The sequence below is a fragment of the Solanum verrucosum genome, unplaced genomic scaffold (genome assembly GCF_900185275.1).
Source record: "Solanum verrucosum unplaced genomic scaffold, falcon-dt-bn FXZP01000049.1, whole genome shotgun sequence".
Lineage (NCBI taxonomy): Eukaryota > Viridiplantae > Streptophyta > Magnoliopsida > Solanales > Solanaceae > Solanum > Solanum verrucosum.
In genome coordinates, this window is record NW_026020221.1 from 1,661,445 (window position 1) to 1,688,614 (window position 27,170).

Here is a 27,170-nt window from a genome sequence, read left to right on the forward strand (position 1 = left end):
TGACGAGGAAACCTGCATCTAGAGATTACAACAAGGAATCATAGATTACAAGTAAGAGAAGCCATTCTAGAGATTAGAGAAGAATCAAGAAATGACAAGAACTAAAGAAACCACTAGCGTCTAGTTAATTATTCTTTCTTATATGAACATCTGTAGTATCAAGAATATACATGAGCAAATATCGAATGTGGCTTCCTCCCTCAGCCCCCGACTGCAGATAATTAGTGCTTACAGTATAAAAAAAAAAGAAGTGAGAGTTGGCTTAAAGGCAAGAAAATTTCAGTTCAACTCTAGGATTAGATTCTATTACACACAATTATAGCTCTAAGTTAAAACCAAACTATCGCTGTAGTTGAAGCATTAAGGGTTCTTTTGCTAACCAGTGAACGATATCAATCAATTCTGTATTTATATCAAATACTTCAGTATCAGGATAACCTTGCCCAGTATTCTGCGATTCATCCTAAGGAAGGTTAGCTGGCTTTGGAGGTTGCTCTACTGATCCAGTCTCCTGAAAAGTTAGGTGGGACAGATAAGTTAGTCACCGTTCTAGTTCTAAATAAATCATCTAAAGAGGATATGCTTAAGAGACAATGTCTGAAGCAGCTTAAACAGAACATAGAAAAAAAGAATCAAACAGAACCACTCTGCATAATGATATCTGAAAAACTAATAAATTCCCCAGAAAGTTCTCCAAATGCACAGGAAAGAAAGTTCTGTCACTGAAAATGTATTGTCATGCACTGATCATTAAAAAAGTACAGTCATGCAATTGGGTAGTAAGGAATATTGTCACAACCAGTAAAGAAAGAATTTGAAAGCAATCGAGCTGATGAACTTTTGCACCTTTTGTCATAAATTCATAACTAAGAGGTGCCAGTAATTGTCTAAAGAGACTAAACTAAACGTTAGGGTCGCTGCAACTATCCATGTTCTCTCTAGGAAGTTTTCCAACCGTAAGGCAACTACACAAACCCCATAAATATATGAATGATTGACAATCCAACGAGAGAGGGATAATAACCTCATGGGATATTTTTCCATTTCGGGTGTGGGGGATGGGAGGTGGGGTAGGAGAGTTTTGTAATACCTGTTGAATATCTTGAGCCCTGGATAAGGTCTTGAGCTGGCAGTTTTCTATGTTTGAGAGCAGCTGCATTACAGTTTTCAGCTGAGGAACACTGCAATCATTAACTTTGACATGAGAGCAGTTGAAAAAGGAGTAGTCAAGACAGCTGAATCCCGGAAGAATAATTCCTCTATCACAAAGGAAGCAATTTCCATTGCAATTATCAAAGTAAGATCACACTAGCATAAAACAAGACTGGTAGCTGTTCATCTATTGTCAAGCTTACAAAAACTCTATCCTAATTCTTTGCTTTATTAATCACAAACTTTAATGGTCAAACTTGTGAAAATCCACGCAAGTTTAGAGTCGTTAATCAAAAGAAAATTATAAGTCACGTCTTCATGCCTAACTTGAAAAAATAACGTGCTATGCAACTCTACAGCCTAGAAACACTTAGTTATATGAAGATCACACTCTCTTTTACACACGATCCAAATCTTTCCTCCTATTTCCTTTCTCTTGCTCTACAAAGAGAGCTGATCAATGTATAATTTCTCATTAGAGCATGTCTACCTAGTTCCATACCCTGAAACAACCTTCTTTTTTCTGAAGTAAAGGCAGGATATACATTTTAGTGGAAGATAATTTTCAGCGTGTAACGAGATAGATGACCAGCATCCCAACAAAAATCATTCTCGGATCATATAAGCATTGACGCATTCCAAACATCAAGTTGCATATTACAAGCTCACTTTGAGAGAAAAAAGTTAATTACAAGGTAATTTCATCAACCATTAGTTTGTAAAACCAAAAATGCGTGAAAGGGCTAACCTTTGTAACCCGTTGTCCATATGAGCATCCAATGACGAAATCACCCGAGGCAGCTGCTCCAATACCTGCAACGAGCAAAATCAAAGCAATAAAATTAGGATTGAGGCTTCCTCCAGGGTCACCTTAATTGAAATTCATAACTTATAACTATAGGAGGACCTGCATACCAGCTCAGTATTCTTGATAGTAGATGTCTTGGCAAAAAGACTCTTTGGTAGCTTCATCAGTTCCGCCTGAAGCATATCGAGAAATGTGTCAGCAATACATGAAGTACACGTTAAATCCATAGTGGCCCTAACGTATACTTCGTGTATTTTTTACCCAATATAAAAAAAGTAACGTACATGTTAAGGCTACTAAGTATCTAAACATTCTTAAGCCAGAACCTTGTGCACAAAGCTTTAAAAAGACACTCCCTACATAACTGTCTATATAAAGGCATTTAACTGAGCACGGAGTTTACAACAGTAATTTAACATAAGAAACTATAAAAGTAGTTGATAAGTTAGTTGACGATTGAAGTATTAAAAGCTATAAGTATTTGTGGAATGATATCACACATTACGGAATGTCTCGAAATGGAGAGAGCTGTCATATAAATTAAAATGGACGAGGCAATACAATAGATATCCAAGTATGCATTGATACATAGAGTAAAGGCGGAAGTGATTCGACAAAGATCCCTAATTAGCAGCTTATTGCCTTGAAGGTCACTCATAATTTGCTATTGTTGTTAACAATAGAAACTGAAGAAATCTCTTTTTGTGGTTCCCCCACTACCAATCAATCACACTTCAGCCAAGAACTTCCTGCAAAGTAATAAACCCCAATTGCGAAAAGTCTAATCTTTGTTCTATGTGGAGCTGTATTCAGCATTTAAGGCATACCCATGAAGAGAATTTAGCTATTAGAAGAGAATCAAGTACACCAATTGCTACAAGAGCATAAGCAAACAACTGGGAAATTAATTTTAAGATGAATTGATCTAGAAAAAAAATAAGGAAGGAAAGAGAGAAGAGGTGCCTGAGATGGGGAAGACTGAAGCATGAGATGAAGGAGATTGGAAGTAGACTGTATAGACTGTGTAATTTGATCAGCCACCATCGTTTTCGCTGTCCCATCTCTGCTACTGCCGCCCTTGACCGTCGACGTCGGCGTTGCCATCAAAATTTTCTCGGTGGGTATAGAGTGTCTGACTCTTGAGTTCGCCTGAATTCACAAAAAATAAAATAAAAAAACAATTTTTTTCCCTTTCCTATTTATGTGTTTCTCACGTTTTTTGTTTATTTTACTCCTAATAATTCTAATTCACTAAACTGTTCACTTTTAGATTTTAATTTGATATTTTCTCTGATATACTAACTTTTTAATCTACTCACGGGTTTACAAGAATTCAGTTTGCTCATAATTTGTATATGTATTTAAAAAAAATTATGAAATTTTAAGCTTCAAATCTTGAATTTGATTCTATTTTTAATCACTATTGAAATTTCTTCTTTCCGTAAAAAATTAATATGCAAAGCATATGAGAGAGTGGAGTACTGGATTCTCGTCTAACGGGAGTGTTCAAGGGAAAATTAAACAAATACGCCAAACGAAAACTCGAATTTATTTTTGGTTTGGATTGATATGGTATTCAATTATCCATAAGTTGGCAATATTTAGTTTGATTTGAATATATTATACGTACCCTTAAACTTGAGCACCAAAAGATTCAAGTGCACAAGACAAAGAAAGTAACAACATACAAGTAATTATACCTGGTGATTTTTATCAACAAAGATTTTAAAAAAAATGGTGTTTTACGTTTTGTTTGTTCCAACTTCCAACTTGTTTATAGGACTTGTCGGCATTCAAAATTTTAAGTTTCTGGGACACACATAAGTGTATATCGAAAACGAAAAAGTTGTCAAAATTAGAACTGATAAATTTATATCACTATTTAATAGTTTAAGAACAGATGTTGAGAAAATGGTCTAAACCCTCCCCAACCTATACCAGAAATCCCAACTACACACTTCAGCTTTACGAGTATCCTATTACCCAGCTGAACTTTATATTTCTCTATTTTATACACACCTTTGGGGGTTTAGACCATTTTCTCACAGATGTTAATCAGTTTGGTTTCTTTTAAGCAAGAATTGAACCATGAATACGCGATTTCATGATCAAAGAGAGTCTTTCCGAGCAAGCCTCACTTAGCAATTCACATAAAACTCATTTAGTCACTACATCTCAGAAGTGCCCAATAAATGTTGGAAAGGGTTTTCTGGCACAGAAATAAGTAGGCATGGATTATCCCTGTTGCAAAGCCATAATAAGGAAAGCATCCGGCACCCATGCATTGCAAGAAATTCAAGATGTCAATAAACTATGAGAGACTCGTAAAACTGATCAACTTGCAATCATCTCTAATTTAACGATCTTTTACTAATCTCTAATCTGTCAGATCTTAAATGATGAATTTTCCTACTGGTATTATAAGATTATGGTTTCAAAGGTCATAAAGTTATATATTGGTACATCCTTCAAAGCAGTGATTGACCCTTCCTAGATGACTAGATAAATACACCATTTTCTACAGCCACAGCAAAAGACAGATATACTCACATCCACACGTAAACCATCTTAGCACATGGACATAGGGAATGAGAGCCTTGTGTCAGATACAAAGAGGATAAAGGTTGAAGAGGCTGCCGATAATTGAAAAAGAGAAACACGGTGCAATTGAGCGGCATGATGCCTCCCTCATGTAGAATAGAGAAGCATATCCAGATAGTACATAATGTTGATATACTTTCACAAAGAGTATCATAGCAACAATAGTGCAATACTTGTATCCAAGAAAATATGTGGCTGCCAAATCCTAAAGTTAGACAAGGTAAACGTTCCAAAGTTCCAAGTTAAGTTGCTTGGGCTTGTCGAATAAGGATTCTCACGATAACTGAAGTATACAGAAATTTCCTGAAATTAGGTTCATCATCAAAAGGGTAAGCCCAGCAGCCACATCACACCCCTTGAGGTACAACCCTTTCTCAGGCCCTGCGTGAATGCAAGATGCTTCGTGCACCAATCCATCCTTTCATGCTGATCAAATTACAGATTTAGGAGCATTACTTCCAAGCTATACACAAAAAAACAAGTATCTGTAGTACAATCCTGCCAAACTTAAGAAAAGCATTCAGGAGGAGAAAAGGTAGCAACAGAGCCCCTAGACAAAATCTATTAGGGTGCCAGATTAGCTTTCAAAATAGGTCAGACAATTGGGAACTGTGTGTTCCCAAAGCAATTCAAAAGAATATGATTAGACTTCCTTTTTCTGGTAGAGGAAGTGGATAAAAATGAGGAAGAGGAAATATACAGAATTCTGAAAGAACACTTCCAAGCCCCCAACAAACTGCCAAGTCTGACCTGTTGTAATGCCAATCTTTATCCAGCCCTTTTTAGCTCTAAGAAATCTGCAATTTCTTCCTCAAAACCAATCCCCCCATAGAGGATCAATCCCCTTTGCCCCACCATTTGTAGATAGATGAAGAAAAAGGTCCAGTATATTTGATTATTTTTTTTAAAAAAAAAGAAGTAATTGGAAATTGAGTTGTGTTTAGACATGCATTTAACTTGAAAAGAAGTTGATACTTTGTGAATAGAAAAAAAAAATCACTTGAAAAACTTGTCAAAACCATTTTTTCAAACTTGAAACTTCAAATGTATAACCAGACGGTTTTTTGAATAAAAATATGTATGGACACACAGGTGCTTAGGAGTCTTTCATCTTTTAAAAAAAATGCAGCCATGAGTGCTAAATTTAAATAAAGTAAACACTTTACTCCACAGTACTCAGTACTGACTGTTGAGCATTGGTATTTGGATAGTCTTAAAGATCATTCTTGCAATCTTTGCACATCTGAAACTCCCGTTACTCATAATAATGAGTCATATTTTTCTCAATGAGCCATCATATATGCACTACATATCAACCGTGACAATTATTTGAGAGGGACTTCCCGGCGCGAATCCAGATATAGTCCGGCTCCAATGTGGGTACCGGACACCGGGTGGGAAATTTAAAAAAAAAAAGACAATTATTTGAGAGGGGAATTTGGTGCCACTAGTGAAGATTGGTTGCTCAGTAGGGTGGAGATGTACTCATGTAATTAGCTAAGGGATGCTCCAGACGGCTGACCACGGTTACTTGAGACTTCGGATGGAGTTTAGCACCTGCCCATTCACAGAGCAAGGGAAGGGGAAAGTCGAAAAGGATTAAAAGGAGGAAGCTAGTAGCGGCTAAGGGGAATGAAGTACCACATAAAGACCATTTTTACCAAAAACAACCTGCTATGAAGTATCTTTGTTGCATTAACATAGTACATATAAGCCAGAAATGAAACTCCTAATCTTCTTTGCTATTGAAAGGGCAAGGTGTTACTTTTTGTTGATAGAAACATAAACATGATGAAAGCTTTATGTAACTGATAAACTGAATGATCAAAGAAGCAAATCACAGTCATCCCTATTTATTCTTTGAACAAATCATAGTCATCTCTATTTATTACAAAATGAGAAAAGAGATACTATCTGCATTTCGCAGAGAAATTACTTAAATGCAAGGTAAGGAAACATTAATTATAATGTAAGATTGCTCTCCAGTAAGGAATAAAAGAAAATGAAGCTCAACATTTTCTATTGTGTTCCTCATTCTCCTGTCCGATTCTGAAATAGAACTATAGTGCAAAGAACAAGTTTCAGTTGCAAAGCAATTGAAATCTATAAACTATTCCAAACACTACTTGAACAATAATTTCCCAGTTAGATAAAGGAATAAAGATAAGCTAACATTAGAATGCTCGCGAGGGAGGACCTGAAGCCTTCTCTATAGTCTGGAGAAGTAAAACTTCAAATTCTTCATCAATCTAACCCTCCTTAAGGAGATAGGTATCACACTTATGTTACAGCAAGCTCATTCATATATACATTGCATACTAAGAAAGGAAGTATTCTTTAACTATTTACTCGAGGTAATTAGCAGACAGTTCGAACCTCAAGATGAAGAAGCAGCCCTAATAGCTTTCTGCAACTCACTCTCAACATCACTAGCTCGATTCCCGTTGGAGGAGTTCTTCTTCACCTCTTTCTTCGGATTCTCTCCCCCACTATTCCTCTTATTCCTCCACTGCTCAAATCCCCCTGAATTCTCAATCACCTGCACACCTACAAACTCTGCCTCACCAACACCCTTCCTAACACCATTCCCCATCTTCATTTCCTCCAACCTATGTTTCATCTCTCTATTCTCTCTCTGCAGCATCTCCAACTCGTTTTTCATCCAAAAACACATACCTTTCAGCAACTCCGTTTCTCCCGAATTCTCATCCTTCTTCTCCTTCACCTCCTTAACTTCCTCAACTCTCTTAATCCCGATCTTATTCACACTTAAAAACGGCATCCTGCTTCCCAAATCCTTGGGGAAATTCACACCCCAACGGCAATCCATCATAACCTTATTAGTCAAAGGCATTTCCGTCTTCGCCATTACAGCAATCCCCTTAAAGACAGAATCTTTCGCATAATCCTCCATCGAGAATTCCTTAAAACTCGATGGCCTCTCCAAAGGAACAAAACCAAATGAATTCCCATCACCATTCTGCTTACCCACAGCACTAGAACTAGAATTCAGATCAGAAGTAGTGCTTTTACGAAGCGAAAAGGAACCCAATTGGGGTTTGAAGAGAAGGGTAAAAGTGGGATTTTGATTAGAATTCAAAGGGGAGAAGGAAAAGTTAGCAGAAATGACTAAAGGTGAGTTCTTGGGAGACCCAAAAACCCCAATTCCAGATTTGAGCGTCAGAGTTAAAGGAGGGGCGATTGGGGTGGTGGAGCTGGGAGTGGTGGGGGTTGATGCAGTGGAGTAGGCGAGTTTAAGGGTAGGTCCAGAAGGGAAATTGGTGGCAAGAGAAAGCGAGAGATCAGAAGGGTGGTGGGTGGTGGTGGAAAAGCAAGAAAGGAAAGGAAGATTGAAAATGGAAATGGGGATTTTGGCACGGAGGAGAAGTGGGTGAGTTTGTGATTGTTTTTGGTGATTCTGGGTTTGAGATTGCTCTTGGAGTTTCAGTGAGAGCTTCATCGTTTTCTCTCTGTAGGTAAAATGGAAGCTTTTCGTTTATGGGGGGATACTTGCCTTACCAAGATTGTGAAGCAGAGAAGCTCTGGTAAAAAGCTGAGTCTGTAGATGCTATGTTGACGGGATGTTGATTGGGCTTTAAACATTGGGCCTAAAGCTAATTTTGAGCAAGAAATGGCAAATGGGACTTCTACAAAGATATACCGAAATGAGAGAAACTACACACACATATAATCACTATCGTATATATTAACCCTGAGGGGTAGCTCAGCTGGTAAAGGCCTGAGGACAAAGTCCTTCAGGTCGCCAGTTAGAGCCCCAACAGGGCCACTGGAGGCATTACAAATCGGCCGCGTCTTCAGGGCCCCGTGGAACTAACCGTGGTGCACCCGCCTTGAAACAGCGGGACCCGGTGGGTACAGCTAGTCGGGTTTGCAAAGCGACACCCGGAAACCACGGTTAAAAAAAAAAAAAAAAACTATCGTATATATTATTAGTATTTATCCTTTCAAAACATTACGTATATTATCACTAATTAAAAAAATTCTACCATATATAAAGAAAATGTAACGACATGTTTCCGTCATTATAGAAAAACCAATGGGAAAAAATTTTGGGCCGGAAAACTTTTTGGTAGTAACTTGAGAATTCCTAGCCTAGTCCAGATTTGGATGAAATTGGAGTCAGTGAGGTCTAGGAAGATCTGGTAGTGAATGAGATATCTAATAATGGATTTGATTACATGAGTGGATAGCTAAGAGGTTAAGGAATCCGTACGACTTTACGGAATCGAATTCGAGCGAGTAGAACTCCCGAAACTGATCTTAGCGTGAGCGGGTAGTTTCTGAGTGTCATGAGATGAAGGTGTGTTGTGAAATGGGGATTTGAAACTCTTAATTCGACTCTCTGTTTCCGTGCAAGCCGCCAGGGCTGAATTATTCCCGCCAGGGCGGGGCAACTGTAGCAGGAGACAAACGTGACTTAAGTCGAAAATAAACCCCAAAAACGTCATTATTCTTCAGACTTCGTTCTTAAGAGTTAGGAGACGACCCTAGGCTATTTCTTGATTGTTTTCCACTGCTTTTGGTGCAAAAGGTAAGATTCTTACTCCCCTAATCCATTTTCGATTCGTAGAACTTAGATTATTGGTTATTAATTATTGGGGGAGGGTGTTTGGACTGAATTGGATGGTGGAAAAAAGCCTAGTTGCACCTTAGGATCATGGGTTTGGTTTTGGGTTATTGAGTTTGTTATAATCCGGATAATTAGACCTTCGTTTATTGATCCTCGCATTATATTAATTGTTCGTAGACCAAGAAAAAGCGAAAAGAATTCGGAATGGAAGGATCAAGTTTCTTAGGAAGGTTCAAACTTTGTTCAAGGTAGGTGATGATTGTGATTTCGTATTTGTGTGATGTGTGTTAGTAATTGCTCCATTATAATGCATGTATGTATGCGAATATTGCACTATTGATCACACTAATCATAAATGAGTATGAACGAATGATTGTATGTCATGAATCAACACTTGATTGTATGATTATAAGAATGTACATTGTTATTGTGACTGTGGCTTGTTGAATGGAACGAGTGTCACGTTCCGACACACTAACTGGGATTGGATGTCACGTACCAACATACATATTGAAACGGGTGTCACGATCTGGCACACTAACAGTTTGGGTATGGGTTCCATGAGAGGACTATTGACTTGTCATATAAATGTATTATTGAGAATGTGGAATTGTACATTGATCTTGAATTTATGACTAATATTGTATATGTTCGGTGTATGCCTGTTTTATTATGTTGTGATTACTTGTATATGTTTCACTTATTGGAATAACCGCGTGATCCTACCAGTACACTGTGGTTGTGTACTGATACTGCACTTGCTCTTTCTTTGTTGAGTATAGGGTATCTTCAGGCAGCTATTGACAAACCTCGTCTAGGAGATCAGTGATCCATCGAATTCAAGGGTGAGCCAGTTTTTCCAGGCTGCCATGATTCTCGTTATGTTTAGTCCATTTCTATTTGGACTGAGACTAGTACTTTAGATATTCTTATGTTTAGTTTGGGGATGCACCCATTTTCTTAGACTTGTCGTTAGTAGGTGTTTTGGTACATTGACTTTCAGGTTCTAAGCATTATTTCCGCAATTGTTTTGTTAGACTTTCGGAGTTTATGGGAACTCTTTATTTTTCCTTTAGACATTTAAACCTGTTTCCGTATCTTTAAATACTTAGTTTTCGTTAGTTTGGGTAATTGGGTTGTAGTAACGCTTCTCCCACCGGAGGGTTAGTGTGGGTGCCAATCACGACGGTCTGGGTCGTGACAGAAAAATACATCTAGATACATGTATTTTTGCTATCATATACACTAAAATAGAGAGAGAGCTGAGCGGGATGAAAAGGGAAGCGCGCGAGATTTGTTATGTATCTCAGATACATGCGAATCACACTAGATACATGTATCTGTATGTATTTTGTGTGATTCACATGTATCTGGGATATCAGATACACAAGAGACTGATGAACAAGATTTGTTATGCATCTCAAATACCAGTGAATCCACTTGGATACAGTGTATCCATAACAGATTACACCTAATTTTGACTCCATGTATCTCAAGATACATATATCTGGATGTATTTGTACATATCTGGACACACTATCTAATAAAATTCGTAGTATTGCAAATTAGAGTCTAACTAAGTAGTTAGCTTCTAAATTGACCGTGGGATTTATGTAAGTTTCTTAAATAAATTCATGTTAATCGTAACTAACAATACTATTTCCCGGAAAATCTTGAAGCTTAAATGATTGAGTACCTGCATTTTTTTTATCTTATTTGTGAGAGTTAGATTTCCTAGTGGCCTAATCTCCTCCTCATTTTTCCTCCCCTACCCCTGATCTATATATATAAATATATAACATTCAACAAATTCCACAAGATTAGAGATTTTGAAATTTATTTTATTTTTAAGTTTCTCTTTCACACAAATCCTAGATCGATGTGAAAATGGTCCGACTTTTGCTATAAAAAAATAAAATGGTTATGTATGTCAGTTATTTTCTTCACCGGAGTTTTCTTCTTCGTCGGAGTTCTCTTCCGTGGCTTTGCTTTTACAATTTCTTCTCTTTATATATACATTTGTATGTATAACATTTTGTGTCATATGTATGTAACTGTATGTGCAGAGTGATATACACACGAAATACAAATGACATAGACACAACATACGTTGATATATTACTTGTATCCGTGTAATAAAAGTAGGTTTTCTTTTGCAAAAATTTAACTATGACATACAAGTTGAAATATCTCGTGTAATTTGATATCCAAGGGGAAGTTTATTCAAAATGTGAAAATAATATAATAATAATAATACAAATTTGAAATAAAATATTCATGAAATCACATATCCAAATTAAACAACATCGATGTTTTCAAGAATTGAATTTCCTCGAATGTGTCAATCTAAAGAACAGAGTACTTTATTTTTGTTTTTCACCCATGTTTGATACCCATTATAGAATTTGAATTTATACCAATTTTTTTTTTTTTTTTGGTAATTATGAAAATTTTATTACCAAAGTGAGAACTCACGCTCAAGTAACTAAAAACAATCAGTCACTGGACATAGTCCCAGTTCTGAGTGAGCATCCTTACTCCTTTACTACCTATCTTAACTCTAGCAAGGATAGAAATTAAGCTTGGACAAAACTCTAGCTAATTTAGGCTTCTTGAAAACACAGTAGTATATATCTTGGATTATCAATCTCACAATTGTAGACAACGTTCATTTCTTTCCTTGAAATATGACTTGGTTCCGCTCCTGATATATGTTAGGGTTTTGCCCTGATTTTCTTACCATAATTTAAGATTTATTTATCCTTAAAGAAAAAACAAAACATTACTATAAATGTTTTTACTTATTTATATTTGATTTATTCTCTCCTTTTAGGACTCCTTTTCTAGTAGGAAAGGTTTTAGGACTCTATAAATATAGGTTTGTTTCTTCTAACACAACACAAGAGAATCCACAATGTAGTCGTTTAAGAGTTTTGTTTATGGGGAGATTTAATCTCTCAACAGTTTTAATATTTTTCTTTATATTAGTTTTGATATAATAATTATTTTGATTTTTAGTATAAGTTTTTGTTAACTGATTTATCAATCATATGATTTGCAAATTGCAAGCTTCCGCATGACGCCCTAATCACCCTTCATAACCCAACAAGTGGTATCAGAGCACATGGTTCAATGATCCAATGGTTCAATAACCCAGGTTCATCGAGGTTGAAGATAGGCTCAAGATGGTTTCAAATCAATTTGTAATCAACGTGATGATAATGAAGATTTTTGTGTTACTACATGTGGAGAAAATTTTCAAATATATTTTTAACAATATCCTGCTGCTCCATCCTTTGAAACAAAATCAATTTTCAACTCATGCTTATTTTATAGCATGGGCTCCAACTTTCAACCCCTGCAAACTTTAATGCTCGGGCTCCACTTTTAACTCATGTATCTTTACTTTTAACGCATGAGCTCCACTTTTAACTCATGCATATTACTTTTAACGCATGAGCTCCACTTTCAACTCATGCATATTACTTTTAACGCAAGAGCTCCACTTTCAACCCTATTCATCACTTTTAACACAGGGCTCCAATTTTTAACTCATATAAATTTTTAAATCATGGTAAGCAGCAGTGATACATGAAAATTGTGAAGAACAAGATTATCAAGCATACGAAGAAGGCGAATCAAGTTTTGTCAAGAAAATCCAGCCAAAAGGGGAGATTTGTTAGGGTTTTGCCCTGATTTTCTTACCATAATTTAAGATTTATTTATCCTTAAAGAAAAAACAAAACATTACTATAAATGTTTTTACTTTTCTTGAAAGGAAAATATAATATTATTTTATATTTGATTTATTCTCTCCTTTTAGGACTCCTTTTCTAGTAGGAAAGGTTTTAAGACTCTATAAATATAGGTTTGTTTCTTCTAACACAACACAAGAGAATCCACAATGTAGTCGTTTAAGAGTTTTGTTTATGGGGAGATTTATTCTCTCTAAAGTTTCAATGTTTTTCTTTATATTAGTTTTGATATAATAATTATTTTGATTTTTAGTATAAGTTTTTGTTAACTGATTTATCAATCATATGATTTGCAAATTGCAAGCTTCCGCATGACGTCCTACTCACCCTTCATAACCCAACAATATATACATCCAGCTAAGGCCATTCGATAAATGATAGAGTGAGTTCCATTTGTTCCATCCATACACGCTCCGTTGGCCAGTCCCAACTAGGTCTTATGATTCCCTGCCATTTTAGTAGTTGTCTTGTCCCCATATATCAGTTGCTACTGGACAGAGAAAGAATAGATGCCCTACAGTTTCATCAGCTCCTTCGCACAGTAGTATATACCAAAAATATTTAATTTAACTTAATTCGCATTAGAAAATTTGATTTGAAGGATAAAATACTCCTCGTAAAAGAAAAATCAAGTGAACTTAAAACTTCTTTTTTTAAGGGTAGAAGGATATTTTTCTGATCCACCACAACCTTTAGTAGGGCAATATTAATTTGACTACCCTCTCTCTAAAATATTGTAGTAATAGTTATTTTAACATATAATTTGTTATAAGTTATTTAGTATTTTAGAAAAACAAAAAATATTTATGATTACTTTTCTTTTCAAACTTTAGTGGTATGTTAATTAATGAAACATATAACAGAGAGATAACATGACATATATTTTTGGGGAAAATAAGCAAATACCTCATAAAAGTAAAATAATTACAAACATATACTTCTTTATATTTATATTCCACTAAATAATTACACTATATATCTCCCAATGAATTTCGCTTAACTGATATTAAATAAGTATCATATATACTGTATTGGTATCATTAAGGTTTCTTGTTTAGAAATTACTCATTAGTCAATGATACTATAAGAGTATATATAGTCATATGGTACCATTGACTAATGAGTACTCTTATAGTATCATTGACTAATGAGTAATTTCTGAACAAGAAACATTAATGATACAAATGTTGTATATATATATATATTGATTTAGTATCAGTTAAGCGAAATTATCAGTCTTAATGATGCCAATATAATATATGATATTGATTTAGTATCAGTTAAGCGAAAATTACCAGTCTTAATGAAGGAGGGTACCAACTGTAATTATTTGGATACATTATTAGTAATTAAGATATTTAATTAAAATATGACTTAGAGCTTGTTTGACATTGCTACTAAAACACGACTTATTTTTAGAAATACTTTTTTTAAATGGCTTTTCAAAAAAATGCTATTGAAAAAAAAACAATTTGTGTTTGACTAATTCATTTGAAAAATGTTTTTCATAAGCAAATTGTATTTGACTGATCTTTTTTAAAAAATATTTTTTGAGAATCAAATTACGAAAAAGGACAACTATTAATATACTTTTAAAATTAAGATTATTTTATAGAAAGAAACTATTTTAAATATCTATTATAAAAAAGTTAATTAACTTTTATCTTTATTAAAATAAAATCTACATATTTAAATTTCCAATCACTATCATACCTTTTTTTGGAGGGTTGAAATCTTTAATTGTTATTTTTCCTCCTTTTTCTAATCTTACAAAAATATTGTTATTATCTTTTTTCTAGTTCTGTAAAATTATACGTGAAATAATATGTAAACTATAAAATAATAATATATAAACGTAATATAAATAATAAATTTATCATATAAAAATAAAAAATAAAAATTTTAAATGAATTTTAACCAAAATTATGAGATATGTTAATTAATTTATAAGAGATATCTTGTTATATATATATATATATATGAAAGGGATATTTTAGTCTTGAGAAAAAATATTTTTTGTTTTTGCTGCAGAAATTTTTAGCTTCATCCCAAAAACAGAAAAACTGCTTCTGCTTCTATTTAAAAACACTTTTACATATTTGCTAAACGCATAACTTTTCAACAAAAGTGTTTTTCTCTCAAAATAAGTGATTCTGGCCTTCCAATAACAATGTCAAGCAGACTCTTAATTTGGATGTCTAAATGAAATATATTGACAAATTTAAGAGGCCTGATTGTTGTAAAGTCATTGCTAAGTCATTGCAACCCTAAGAGCATCTCCAACCCTACACTCTATTTTACTCTCTAAATATAGAGTTTTTTTATTTTTTTCAGACAATCAACTCCAACTCAATTCTCTATTTTACTCTCTAAAAAAGAATCATTTTCTCTCTCCTCAATATTATAGCATTATTACTATTTCACTTTCTTATTTCATAATATGAATCCGTTCTTTCTTCTTTTTTTCCCTCAAAATAATCACCTTATATGATTTTCATGTAATATAATATAATTTAATTTTTCAAATTCTTTATCTAATTATTTATTCTAAAATTTTAAAGAACAACTACGAATAATTGAGAAAAGAAATCAACAAGCAAAACCGCAATTACAAGCACAATAATTCTTTGGATCATACACTAATTTTTTTCGAATATTGTTAAATCTGAAAACAACCTACCGGATTACTAAATTATTGTTTTTATTTTTAAAATTATTATGTTATGTATTGTATTATTATCTTGTATTTAAATTATTATGTTATAAATTGTATTTTTATAAATTTTCATTGTCACGCCCCGAGCCTACACCCTGGGCGGAACTGACACTCGAGAACCATTGCTGGCCCCAAGCGAACCATTGGCCTGGCTTACTTACTCAGCGAAAGACTTTTAAGCATTAAGAAGAGAATCCAAATGCAAGATAACTCAGCTGTCTCAAACTAAACTCATTATGTTTTAGAAATAAACACCTAACTTAGCCAAAATGGCAACTCAAAACTGAACATAAGTCAATAACAAGATAAAGACAAATGAACTAACTGACTGTTTATCTATGAAGCCTCTAATAATTGAGATGGATGTTGGGACAAGACCCACGACATCCTAATGAACTAAATATTGAAAAGCAATAAAAAGGGATCCTTCGAAAGCAATGAGGCTCACCAACAAACTCTGGAGATCAACTAGAATCAACGATGCGCTGGATGCTGGTCCTGGTTACCTGTGTCTGTATCATAAAAAGATGCAGGCCAAATGGCATCAGTATTTGAATGTACGTATATGCGACGGGAATTCTAAAACAAGACATAAGCTTGAAAGGAACTGAAGAACTTACCTGGCTCAACTCAACTCAACTTAAATGAATTCATTTCAATATAAAGCAGTTTAAAACAGGTGCAATATAAAGAAAAGTTGTTTTAAACATGGATATCAATTCTATGTATTTTGAAAATACAATAATACTCTGTATGTATGCAAAAATACAATTATAACTCTAAAATGTATGTAAAAATACAATTAAACTATGTATATAAGAATACTATTACTTCTGTGGGAGTTTCTCTAATCGACAACCATCATTTAATAGCTATTGTGATGATACAACGTTTTGCCTCACACTGCCAGAGTTGTCATATACCTTGCCGAGGGTATAGAACCTGACTACTAAGTGGATCCACTGGTCTATGCTAAAAAACACTAAGGAATATCTAAAAAGTATGACCCTTTTCTACCCATGATGACTACATGGTTTATGGGGGCTGTGAGTTGTCTGAACTCTCCCCCATATCGGTGCTCAATACTCACTTCAAGAAAACATACTTATTGCTACGAAATCTAAGCTATGAATTTGAAAATCATAGCTATTACTTAGTAATAGCCATAACAATTCAAATTTCGTGGCTATCTAAAAAAACCATCAAATTTCTTAGCCACAAATATTAAGTTGACAAAGCTAAATCCTTATATTTGCTATAATTGCTAACAATCGTGGCAATAATTATCAAAATAGCTATAATTTTACTGCTACAATCAAATTTAATAGCTATTATAATCTTTTTGCTACGCAATAAAAGTAATTGTAGCAATAGTAACCTTTTAGACATAATAAGTTATTTGAAACAAAATACTGTAGCTAAATAAATAATTTTGCTTCAAGTTAAAAAAAGACGGGACAATAGTTAAATGAAATAGTCTTACACTTTTTGCTATAGTAAAATTTTGTAACTAATTATTATTTTTGCCACAAATTTAAATTTACCGTAGCAGTAATAACCTTTTAGCCACAAAAACTTATTTGAAGAAATATTTGTAGCTAAATAACTAATTTAGCTTCAAGTTATAAAATATTATGGAAATAATTAAATGAAATAATCATGATTTTCTTATATAATAAAAGCTTATATCTAATTATTAATTTTTACCACGAGTTTGAAGTTATCGTAATAATAATAACCTTGTAGCCACAATAAATTATTTTTAAAAAAATTATAGCTAAATATTTTTTTTCAAGTTATAAAAGTTGTCGCATATGAAAAATATTATCATATATTTTTTGCTGTAGTAAAATTTTATAGTTAATTATTAAAACAATTCACGATCATGTTGAAACTTGTTGAAGCACTAGTAACCTTTTATCCATAAGAAGTAATTTAAAATAAAATTTTATAACTAAATAAATATTATGTTTTGAGTATCAAAATAGTGTTGCCATAATTAACTTAATAGTTATAATTACTTCTCAAGACAAAATGATACAACAATGTAAGAACAATTGAGGTGATACATTTTATCTGAAATGAGGTGAAGCGTACATATGTTGTGTTGAGAATTCATGTTATACGACTCAGACCTCTTCTATCGAATAATGCATTTATCGAGCTAGCTTAATTAGAGATTTAATCTTTCAATCAATTTAATTTTACAAGATCTTAATTTTTAATTTATAAATATAATTTAAATAAATTGAAGTTATGAAAAATTTAGAAATTATGTCTAATTAATTTGATGTAATTGTACTTTTTTTATATAAAAAATATGTATAATCAATTTACACTTTATTAAATAGTGTCATATTTTATTCAAATATGCAACATGAATTATTCTGGAATCTAGATAGATAAATCAATTGTCAATTGTTAATTGAATATAATTAATACACAAAAAGTGATATTGACATTCAATTCTTTTTTAATTTTCTATTATTAGCAAAATATAAATTATTTTTGAATTTATTATTTTAATCTTAACATCTTAATCCATTAATATTGTGTGTTTTAATCAAAACTATAAAACTACAATTTAAAATTCACATCTCTATTTAAACTAGGTAATGTTGCCCGTGCTAAGCACGGGCACAGGCCCAATAATATAAATGGTATGTTTTGGGGTTAATAATGGAGATTTTGAAGCTATTGTTTGCGTGGATAAAGGAATAAGTTTTTTTATCACAAACTTGTACTTTCTTTGACGCTATTCAAGGCACAATAAGACTACCCACATACAACATTTTTGAAATATTTTATGTTGTCAATTATCATGATTTATAGAATTAGATTCACTTAAAGAATGAGTGGAATTTTTTGTATTTTTTTTTTCAAAACATATTTTATGTTGTCAATTATCATGATTTATAGTATTTTTACGCATTTTTTAAATATAAAAAGCCCAAAAAAAAAATAAGACAAATAAATTAAAATGGACCCAATATATGTTATTTTTGTTGTCTCAATTTATGTTACACAAATAAAATTTGGAAAGTCATCCAAATTTTAATTTTTTTTTAAAAAATGTTTTAAGTTATTAATTATTGTGATTTATAATATTTTGATGTAACTTTCAAATAACCAACATTACTGGTCACTTTGTCCTAATTTATGTGATATGGATAAAATTACAGAATTAACCTTTTTAAAACGTCTTTCAGATATTTTAAGTTATTAATTATTATTATTTATAATACTTTTTTGGTAATTTTAAAATGATATGTGTTATTTTTTCTGTCCCAATATATGTGAGCCTGAAAGAATTCTGAGAGTGAACCTATTTTATTATATAGCTTCTAAATATTTCAAATTGGTAATTATTGTAATTTTTAATGTTTTTTAAGTCATTTGTAAATGATATATGTTGCTTCCTTTGTCCCATTTTATATAGTATAAATAAAATTGCCGAAACCAACTAAATTTTTAATATATTTTTAAAAATATTTTAAATTATTAATTATTGCGATTTATAATATTAAAAAAAAAAGGTACAAAACTTGTATCAGCCTAAAAAATGACCACGATAATTGAAGCCTACAGAAAGCAATATGGTTGTACGTAATTTTTAAATACTTAATATATATTACTCCACTTGTCTCAATGTATGTAGCATTGATAAAATTTCAAGATTCAATCAAATGTTGTTAATTGTTAAGATTTATAATACATTTTACATAGTTTTCAATGATTTCACATTAAACAATACATATTACTACTTTTGTCTCATTTTATGTGACATTGATAGATTAATTTTAAGAATCAGTCAATTTATTTTTTATGTTTTTTTAATAAATATTTTAAGTGGTCAAAATCACGATTTATTGTATTTTATACATAATTTTTAACGATAGATTAATTTCAAGAATTAATCGAATTTTTTATATGTATTTATTTTTGAAATATTTTATGTTGTCAATTATCATGATCTATAGTATTTTTACGCAATTTTAAAATATAAAAAAAAATTAAGACAAATAAATTAAAATGGACTCAATATATGTTATTTTTGTTGTCTCAATTTATGTGACACAAATGAAATTTGAAGAGTCATCCAAATTTGCATTTAAAAAAAAAGAAGTTCTAAGTTATTAATTATTGTGATTTATAATATTTTTATGTAACTTTCAAATAACTTACATTGTTGGTCACTTTGTCCTAATTTATGTGATATAGATAAACTTACAAAATTAACCCTTTTAAAATGTCTTTCAAATATTTTAAGTTGTTAATTATTATTATTTATAATACTTTTTTGGTAATTTTGAAATGATATATGTTGTTTTCTGTCCCAATATATGTGACCCGGATAGAATTTTGAGAGTCAACCTATTTTATTATATAACTTTTAAATATTAAATATTTTAAGTCATTTGTAAATGATTTATTATATTATATTATTATATATTATATTATATTATATATATATTATATTTATTTCTACTATATAATAAAAGGGAGTTTATTATGATATTATATATTATATAAACTCCCTTTTATTATATAGTTGAAAAATAAAAATATATTATATATATTATATAGTAGAAAAAATGATTTATGATATTATATATTATATATTATATAGGGAGTTTATGAGTGGACATCACAATGTCCCATCATAAACTCCCTCTTATATAAAAATAGAATTTTTGGTAATTTTGAAATGATATATGTTATTTTTTCTGTCCCAATATATGTGACCCGGATAGAATTTTGAGAGTCAACCTATTTTATTATATATCTTTTAAATATTAAATATTTTAAGTCATTTGTAAATGATTTATTATATTATATTATATATATATTATATTTATTTCTACTATATAATAAAAGGGAGTTTATTATGATATTATATATTATATAAACTCTCTTTTATTATATAGTAGAAAAATAAAAATATATTATATATATTATATAGTAGAAAAAATGATTTATTATATTATATATTATATATTATATAGGGAGTTTATGATTGGACATCACAATGTCCCATCATAAACTCCCTCTTATATAATAATAGAATTATTATATTATATTATTATATATATATATATTATATTTATTTCTACTATTTAATAAAAGAGAGTTTATTATGATATTATATATTATATAAACTCCCTTTTATTATATAGTAGAAAAATAAAAATATATTATATATATTATATAGTAGAAAAAATGATTTATTATATTATATATTATATATTATATATAGGGAGTTTATGATTGGACATCACAATGTCCCATCATAAACTCCCTCTTATATAATAATAGAATTCAAACTGAAAGAACCAAATGTTGTGGAAGTATAGTTTCACTATTAGTTGAACAATTTAACTTGAATTTGACTTCACATGTATAAGAAAATTGAATTGAGTTTCTTTTTTTCTTTTGATAATTCTATTTTAAAATAATTTTCAAATTTGAATTGTATGGCAATTAACAATTGCCATCCAATTCTATTAAATAGCTTAAACATATTTTCTGATATTAACAATTTTATTTTATTTTAAAATATTATATTTTTAACTTGACATTCTTATGAGTATATCATTTTAAATTTTTATACAATATATAACAATAATAAAATACTCACTATAGTACTATAATATCAAATTTTAAGAAAGTAGAGTATAAGCAAAACTTTCTACAGTATATGAGATCTGGAGATACTAAAGTGTACACAAATTTATCCCTCTCTCAGATATAGAGAAAATTATTCTGAATCCATATAATTTTTTATATTTTTAAAGCAAACTAAAAACAGTAATTGAGAATTAAGAATGATCATAAATTTGAATAAACACTATTTTCTCTGTTCCATATTAGTTGTTTATTTTTTCCTAGACACGATCTTAAAAAAATCATAAATAAAAAGGATAAAAATAACAATAATAAATAATAAGAAGGATAATTTTACTACTTTACCCAATAATTTTTTTTTATCTGAAACTTTACAAACTTGCTTACACTTTTAAAAATAATAAAATGTAAGAAAATTGAGAAATTGTAATTAATTATATCTTGATTTCATAAATTGACAATTAATGTCGGACAACTATTTTTATTAATGTGTACAACTAATCTGAGTTAATGGTCTCTCTGAAACAGCTCTCTACCTTCACGAGATAGTGGTAAAGTCTTGGTACACGCTATTTTTCTTAGAATTTACTTATTAGATTTCACTAAAGATATTATTATTGTTCTTATTGGACAACTAATATGAGACATATGAAGTATAATTTAATAATTTATTTTGAAAAGGAGAATAGATGACAAAATTAAATAATTAATAAAAGACCAAAGAAAATATATTTTAGAATAATATTTATTTCATATAAATAATTGATTTTTTCCATTGACTAAAAGCAAAGTATAAATTTGTTATTACTAGTGTTGTTGTTGTTATTATTATTATTATTATTATTATTATTATTATTATTATTTATTGTTATTTTCATGAAATAATTTTTGTTGTTATATATATATATATATAAAATAAATTGTATTTGTTAATTTTGTAATTGTAATAGAATTTGTAAAATAAAAAAAGCAAAAATTATACATATACAATAAGAAATAATAACTAAGTAAAGAAAAAATCTACCCCCAAAAATCTCTCCCAGCAGTCCCTTCCCCTTCCCTCCAAAAATTTAAAATTGCAAAAGATCAAACCCCCCCCCCCCCCCCCCAAATTTTAAAATTTAATTAACAAATACCTAGACTTCCTTTCCCCTCTTCCCATATAGTTCTTGTTCGCCCCCTCCCCTCACCCTTTCTTATCTCAGTTTTTTGATCAATTTTTTTTTTATGTTTTGCTAATTTCTCTTTTGTAGGTATTACATAGCATTCTCCAAGCAGATGAGATAAGTTTTTACAATACGAGTTGTTTTGATTTATTCAATTGTATGTTCTAAATTTTCTATTATGTATAGGTTTAAGCAAAGATTGAACCACAAATAATTTATCATACACAATTATATTTTGTATTTTGCAAGAGATTGTTGTCATGATTTGAATTGATAAATATCGTATTAGATTGTATATTTTAATAAATATAAGGTAATTTTCTGACTAGGTATGAATTTTATAATTGATACTAAATTTTGAGATCTATATCTACATATTTTAAGAAGTTTAAAAGTTACAAGTTTGTTTACTTCTTGGTTTTCTTTGTATTAGTTTTTGGTTTTTATTTGCTAAACTTTTTTGTAAAAAGATTATCCTCAAGATATTTTTTTTCCTCTTTGCAATTTCAAATCATTATTTTCTTGGTGCTAAGTTACTTTGCCATTATTGATAGGTATATTTATGGAACAAGAGCATATAAATGATACATTGGGATCGATGTTGAACAACTAAGATGCATACAATTTGAAGATTGTGGAAAGAGAGATAGGGGAAGACTATATGCTTCCTTGGATTCAAACAAGATGGTGTCTTACAAGAATTGTATATTGTGACTATTCTCAAAATTATAGAATGAAATTATATGTACTTGAGAATTATTTTGGAATCTCAAAAATGTATTTGTGGTTACATTATGTAACTTTTTTGACCAACATCCTTTCATTCATAGTATTTAAATTGTTGAAATCTATTTTTTTTAGCTAAATTATAAAAATTCTTGTGATTAATAATGCTTATGACAGTATTCTTCAATTTGTAACAATGAATATTTATAGTTATGGCTAAATCTATATGTATTCATAAAAAAATAGGGCAATACATTTTCATTTTTCACAGCAAATTTAAAATATTAGCTATAATTTATGTATGGCATGACAAAAAAATTAAATTCTTAGCTTCGTGAAAAATATTTGTAGCAAATACTTTAATTTTATAGCTATAGATTTTCTAATTTGTAGCTAAATACAAGTACTATTGCCACAAGATTAAAGATATAAAATAGCCACAAATTTTAAAGTTTCAAAGCAAATAAATTAAGTCATTTGCTATAATAGAATGCATTGTGTCTACAATATAAAAATTGCTATAGATCTAATTTGTTGTGGCAAAAGTGTAAAATTATTTGCTACAAGTATATATTTCGTAGTAAGATTTTTTACTATCATAGCTATAACATAATTTTTTTTGTCGCTATAAGTATTAGTCCTTAGCCACAGACCATGTAAAGTTTGTAGCAAACTTTTAGCCACCCTACATCTTGCTACGGATGATACAATTTTTTTTTAGGGCTAAAGTGTTTAGCTATGGAAAATTTCATATTTAGCTACAATGTGTTTTGTAGTGTTAAGTGCATTTTCTTGTAGTGACTACTCCCAAAATTTGATACTAGCTCTTATGTTTAAAAACATACTTCTTTTTGTGATTTGAGATAATTGCTCAAAAATTTAGCTCAAATGCTATCTTGGAAATCAAAGTTTCCCCTCTTGCTTAATTGTGAAAGCGTTTACTTTTTTTTCTTTCTGAAAACTAGCTCAAAGGCTTTTTGGAAATCAAGGTTTCCTTTTCTTGTTTAAATGTGAAAATATTTTAAACTCTTTGGGATTACATAGTCCCCATATACTCTTTGAAGAAATGAACTTCATTCTGTACTCTTTACTCAACTTGAACTTTAAGTTTTAAAACAAAGGTAAAAGCATTTGCAAAAGACTTTTTGAAAGGACTCTAAGAACTTTCTAGATTTGGCTTTTAACTTTCCTTGAATTTGAATTTATGGATTCAAGGTTATGATTCATGTTTCTGGATGATTTCTAGATGTTTAAAAATCATTTAGAGTAGTTAGAATCAATAGGAAGTGTTAGTACACTTTAGAAGGACTTAAACGGGCTAGACAACGAAAAACGGGTGGGGGCAGACAACCCCGGCGCGTCCCTGGCGCGCCGCGCCATCCCCTAAGTTACTGGGCTTGTTTCTGGTGCACTGCAGGCGCGCAACCTCAGCCTCTCTGGTGCAGATGGGGCGCGCCGCGCCAGCCCCTAAGTTACTGGGGCTCGTTTCTGGCGCACTGCAGGCGCGCCGCCTCAGCCTCTCTGGTGCAGATAGGGCGCGCCGCTCCAGACCCTTCCCAGGTGAATCTGACGAATTTTTCTTCTCAATTTCAGACCTTAATTCGATTAAACCCAATTTCTTTTCTCAATATCTTCTTAGATTCAAATACCCAAAACATGTACACTAGAATCTAACTCGAAACAACTTTTAACATCGCTACTACATCTCAAGAAAACCCATCAATCCCATATAAGTTCAAGAATGAAAACAATTCAAGAACACAACTCAAGAACATCAAATTCTCAATCTTTTTGGACAAAAATCACGCTGAATTAAACATGTTTGGCGGTGGGTGAACTAACCCAACGCTATGTGATCTCACATACCTCGTTGGATTGAATCCTTGTCGAAATCCACAATCAAACTTGAACATCTTGCCTTTTCTCCTTCTTTCTCCTTTTTTCTCCTTTCTCCAAGTCCTAGCGTAGATTTTCAATTTTCTAAACTGACCAAATTCTGATTTGAGCCCAATTAAACTCCTAAAAATGGATTAAAATAATTGGGTAAGGAAAAGACTAAAATATCCTTCCAAAATTCGGTTTTAGACTTTCTTTATTTGAACAACCTAACTTCAAATGGTCATATCTCACTCATACGAACTCAGAATCGCGCAAACTCGACGGCGTTGGAAAGATTATTTCAAGATATTTCCTACTATATCTAAAAACACACCTAATTCATCCTGAGCTAGGAGTTATGGTCGTTTGAAGTTGACCAAAAATCCAACTTAACATACTTAACAAATTTTCTAAATTTTTATTTTCTTTCCAAAAATGACTATTTCCACTTTTTAACTTCTTTCTAGTTCTTTCTAGTTACTGGGTGTTAAATTCATCTTATCATTTAAATTTTTTGTATTCTTCATAGTAAAAATTAATAATAATATCAAATTATCACTTAAAGTGACGAAAATTGAAAATAAAATATTTGAAATATTGCTAATTCGAAATGAAAGTAGTATATATTAAGCAGGCATTTGGCCATGCGATATCATATCACGATATGGTGTCGTGAGATGAAATCAGCGTTTGGACATGCGATTTTACGCTGATTTCATCTCATGATTTCATATCATGAGAGGTGATATCATATTCTCCAAAAACCATGATATGGAATCACCATGCGATTTCATATCATGATTTGAGATATTTTAATACAATAATTGATCCATGAGTTTATATTTTGTTAAAACAACCCCACATTTATATCTACTAACCATTTGTTTCATATGTAAATAAAATTTATAATCACATCATTACTTTTTAAAATTTATTATTCTCACCAATATAAGATTTATTATCACTTTAAATTTGGTCAATATAAATGATAAAGTAGAAATTCATTTGGTGAATATAAATGAGAACAAAGGGAGTAATACTTTTTTGATTTTTCATAATAAAAAAAAAGGTCTTAATCTTATGACTAAGCATAATATTGATAAAAGACAATTTTCATTGGCGGTGCCGCACTTTCTTAATCTTAGTATTTGCAAAATGTTCGTTCACATGACTGAAGGATATCAAGTCCAATTGATTGAGGACTTAGGAAAATTTGATCAATTAGTTATTAATATTTAGTCAAGTGGACTAGTTATAATTTTTTTGATTAAATTTTATTAGAAGTGTTTTTTGACTCAAACTTGTAGTAACTTTTTAAAATTTCGTTATTCAATAATATTTAACTATTGATTTTTCTTGTAAATAGTTAGAAGTTAGTGATGTTTGTTAATTTTTATCTTAGTGCATTTAACTTCTAAGTTAATATTTACTCACTAATGTATGTTTTTTTTCTACTTTATAGGTTATTTGTAAGAGTAGTTGAGAGATATGAACATATCAAGTACAATTTATGTTCAATTTTTTTAATTAAATTAAAGTTAGATGAAACAATTATTTAACTGAAGAACAAATAACTTTGTAATAATTTATTATGCGATTTTATAATTTTTGTTTATTTGATAAGATTGAATAAACAATTGGGGCTATTTTAATAGTTTTACAACTTATGGGATGTTTATGTTTATGAGAAAATATACAACACAAAAATTTCATATCGCATGTCCAAACAAACCTTCAATTTCATCTCATGATTCCATATCATGATACCATATCATGATTTCATATCATGATACCATATCGCATGGCCAAACGGGTATATTAAATAATATATTTTTAAAAATATTGTATTACATTTAAAAAAAATTACAAATATTAGAAATTTAATTAATAGCAGTATAAGAAAATAATATGTTAATTACAAAACAATAGAAATAATATTAAAATAATGAAAAAAGTGAAATAGAGAATAGAGAGCTTTCTAGAGTATGGTTGAAGATCCAATTCTCTATTTTACTCTCCAAATATAGAGAATGAAGAGTAAAATATAGTGAGGTTGGAGATGGTCTTAGCCTCTCTTTTTTTCTAATTCAAGATCACTAAAATCTTTGACTGGTCTGTTTTCAAATTTGGCATAAGAAGTTACAAGAAATAT

General features: G+C 30.8%; 3 protein-coding genes across 3 annotated transcripts in view; all 3 read right to left on the reverse strand.

Moving 5' to 3' along the window:
* The window catches only part of LOC125831618 (E3 ubiquitin-protein ligase BOI-like), a 236,953-nt gene that overhangs the window by 180,348 nt on the left and 29,435 nt on the right, over positions 1–27,170 (reverse strand). The gene's annotated exons all lie outside the window — the stretch shown is intronic.
* On the reverse strand, positions 122–3,123 carry LOC125831648 (tobamovirus multiplication protein 2B). The gene is made up of 5 exons (XM_049510821.1): positions 2,924–3,123; positions 2,068–2,133; positions 1,901–1,965; positions 1,091–1,181; positions 122–511 (listed from the first exon to the last, which is right to left on the reverse strand). Exons 1-5 carry the CDS (start codon positions 3,062–3,064, stop codon positions 464–466), a joined length of 411 nt encoding a protein of 136 aa, XP_049366778.1. The 5' UTR covers positions 3,065–3,123; the 3' UTR covers positions 122–463.
* Positions 6,647–8,102, reverse strand: LOC125831616 (uncharacterized). Its single transcript, XM_049510783.1, has one exon. It carries the CDS (start codon positions 8,019–8,021, stop codon positions 6,939–6,941), a length of 1,083 nt encoding a protein of 360 aa, XP_049366740.1. The 5' UTR covers positions 8,022–8,102; the 3' UTR covers positions 6,647–6,938.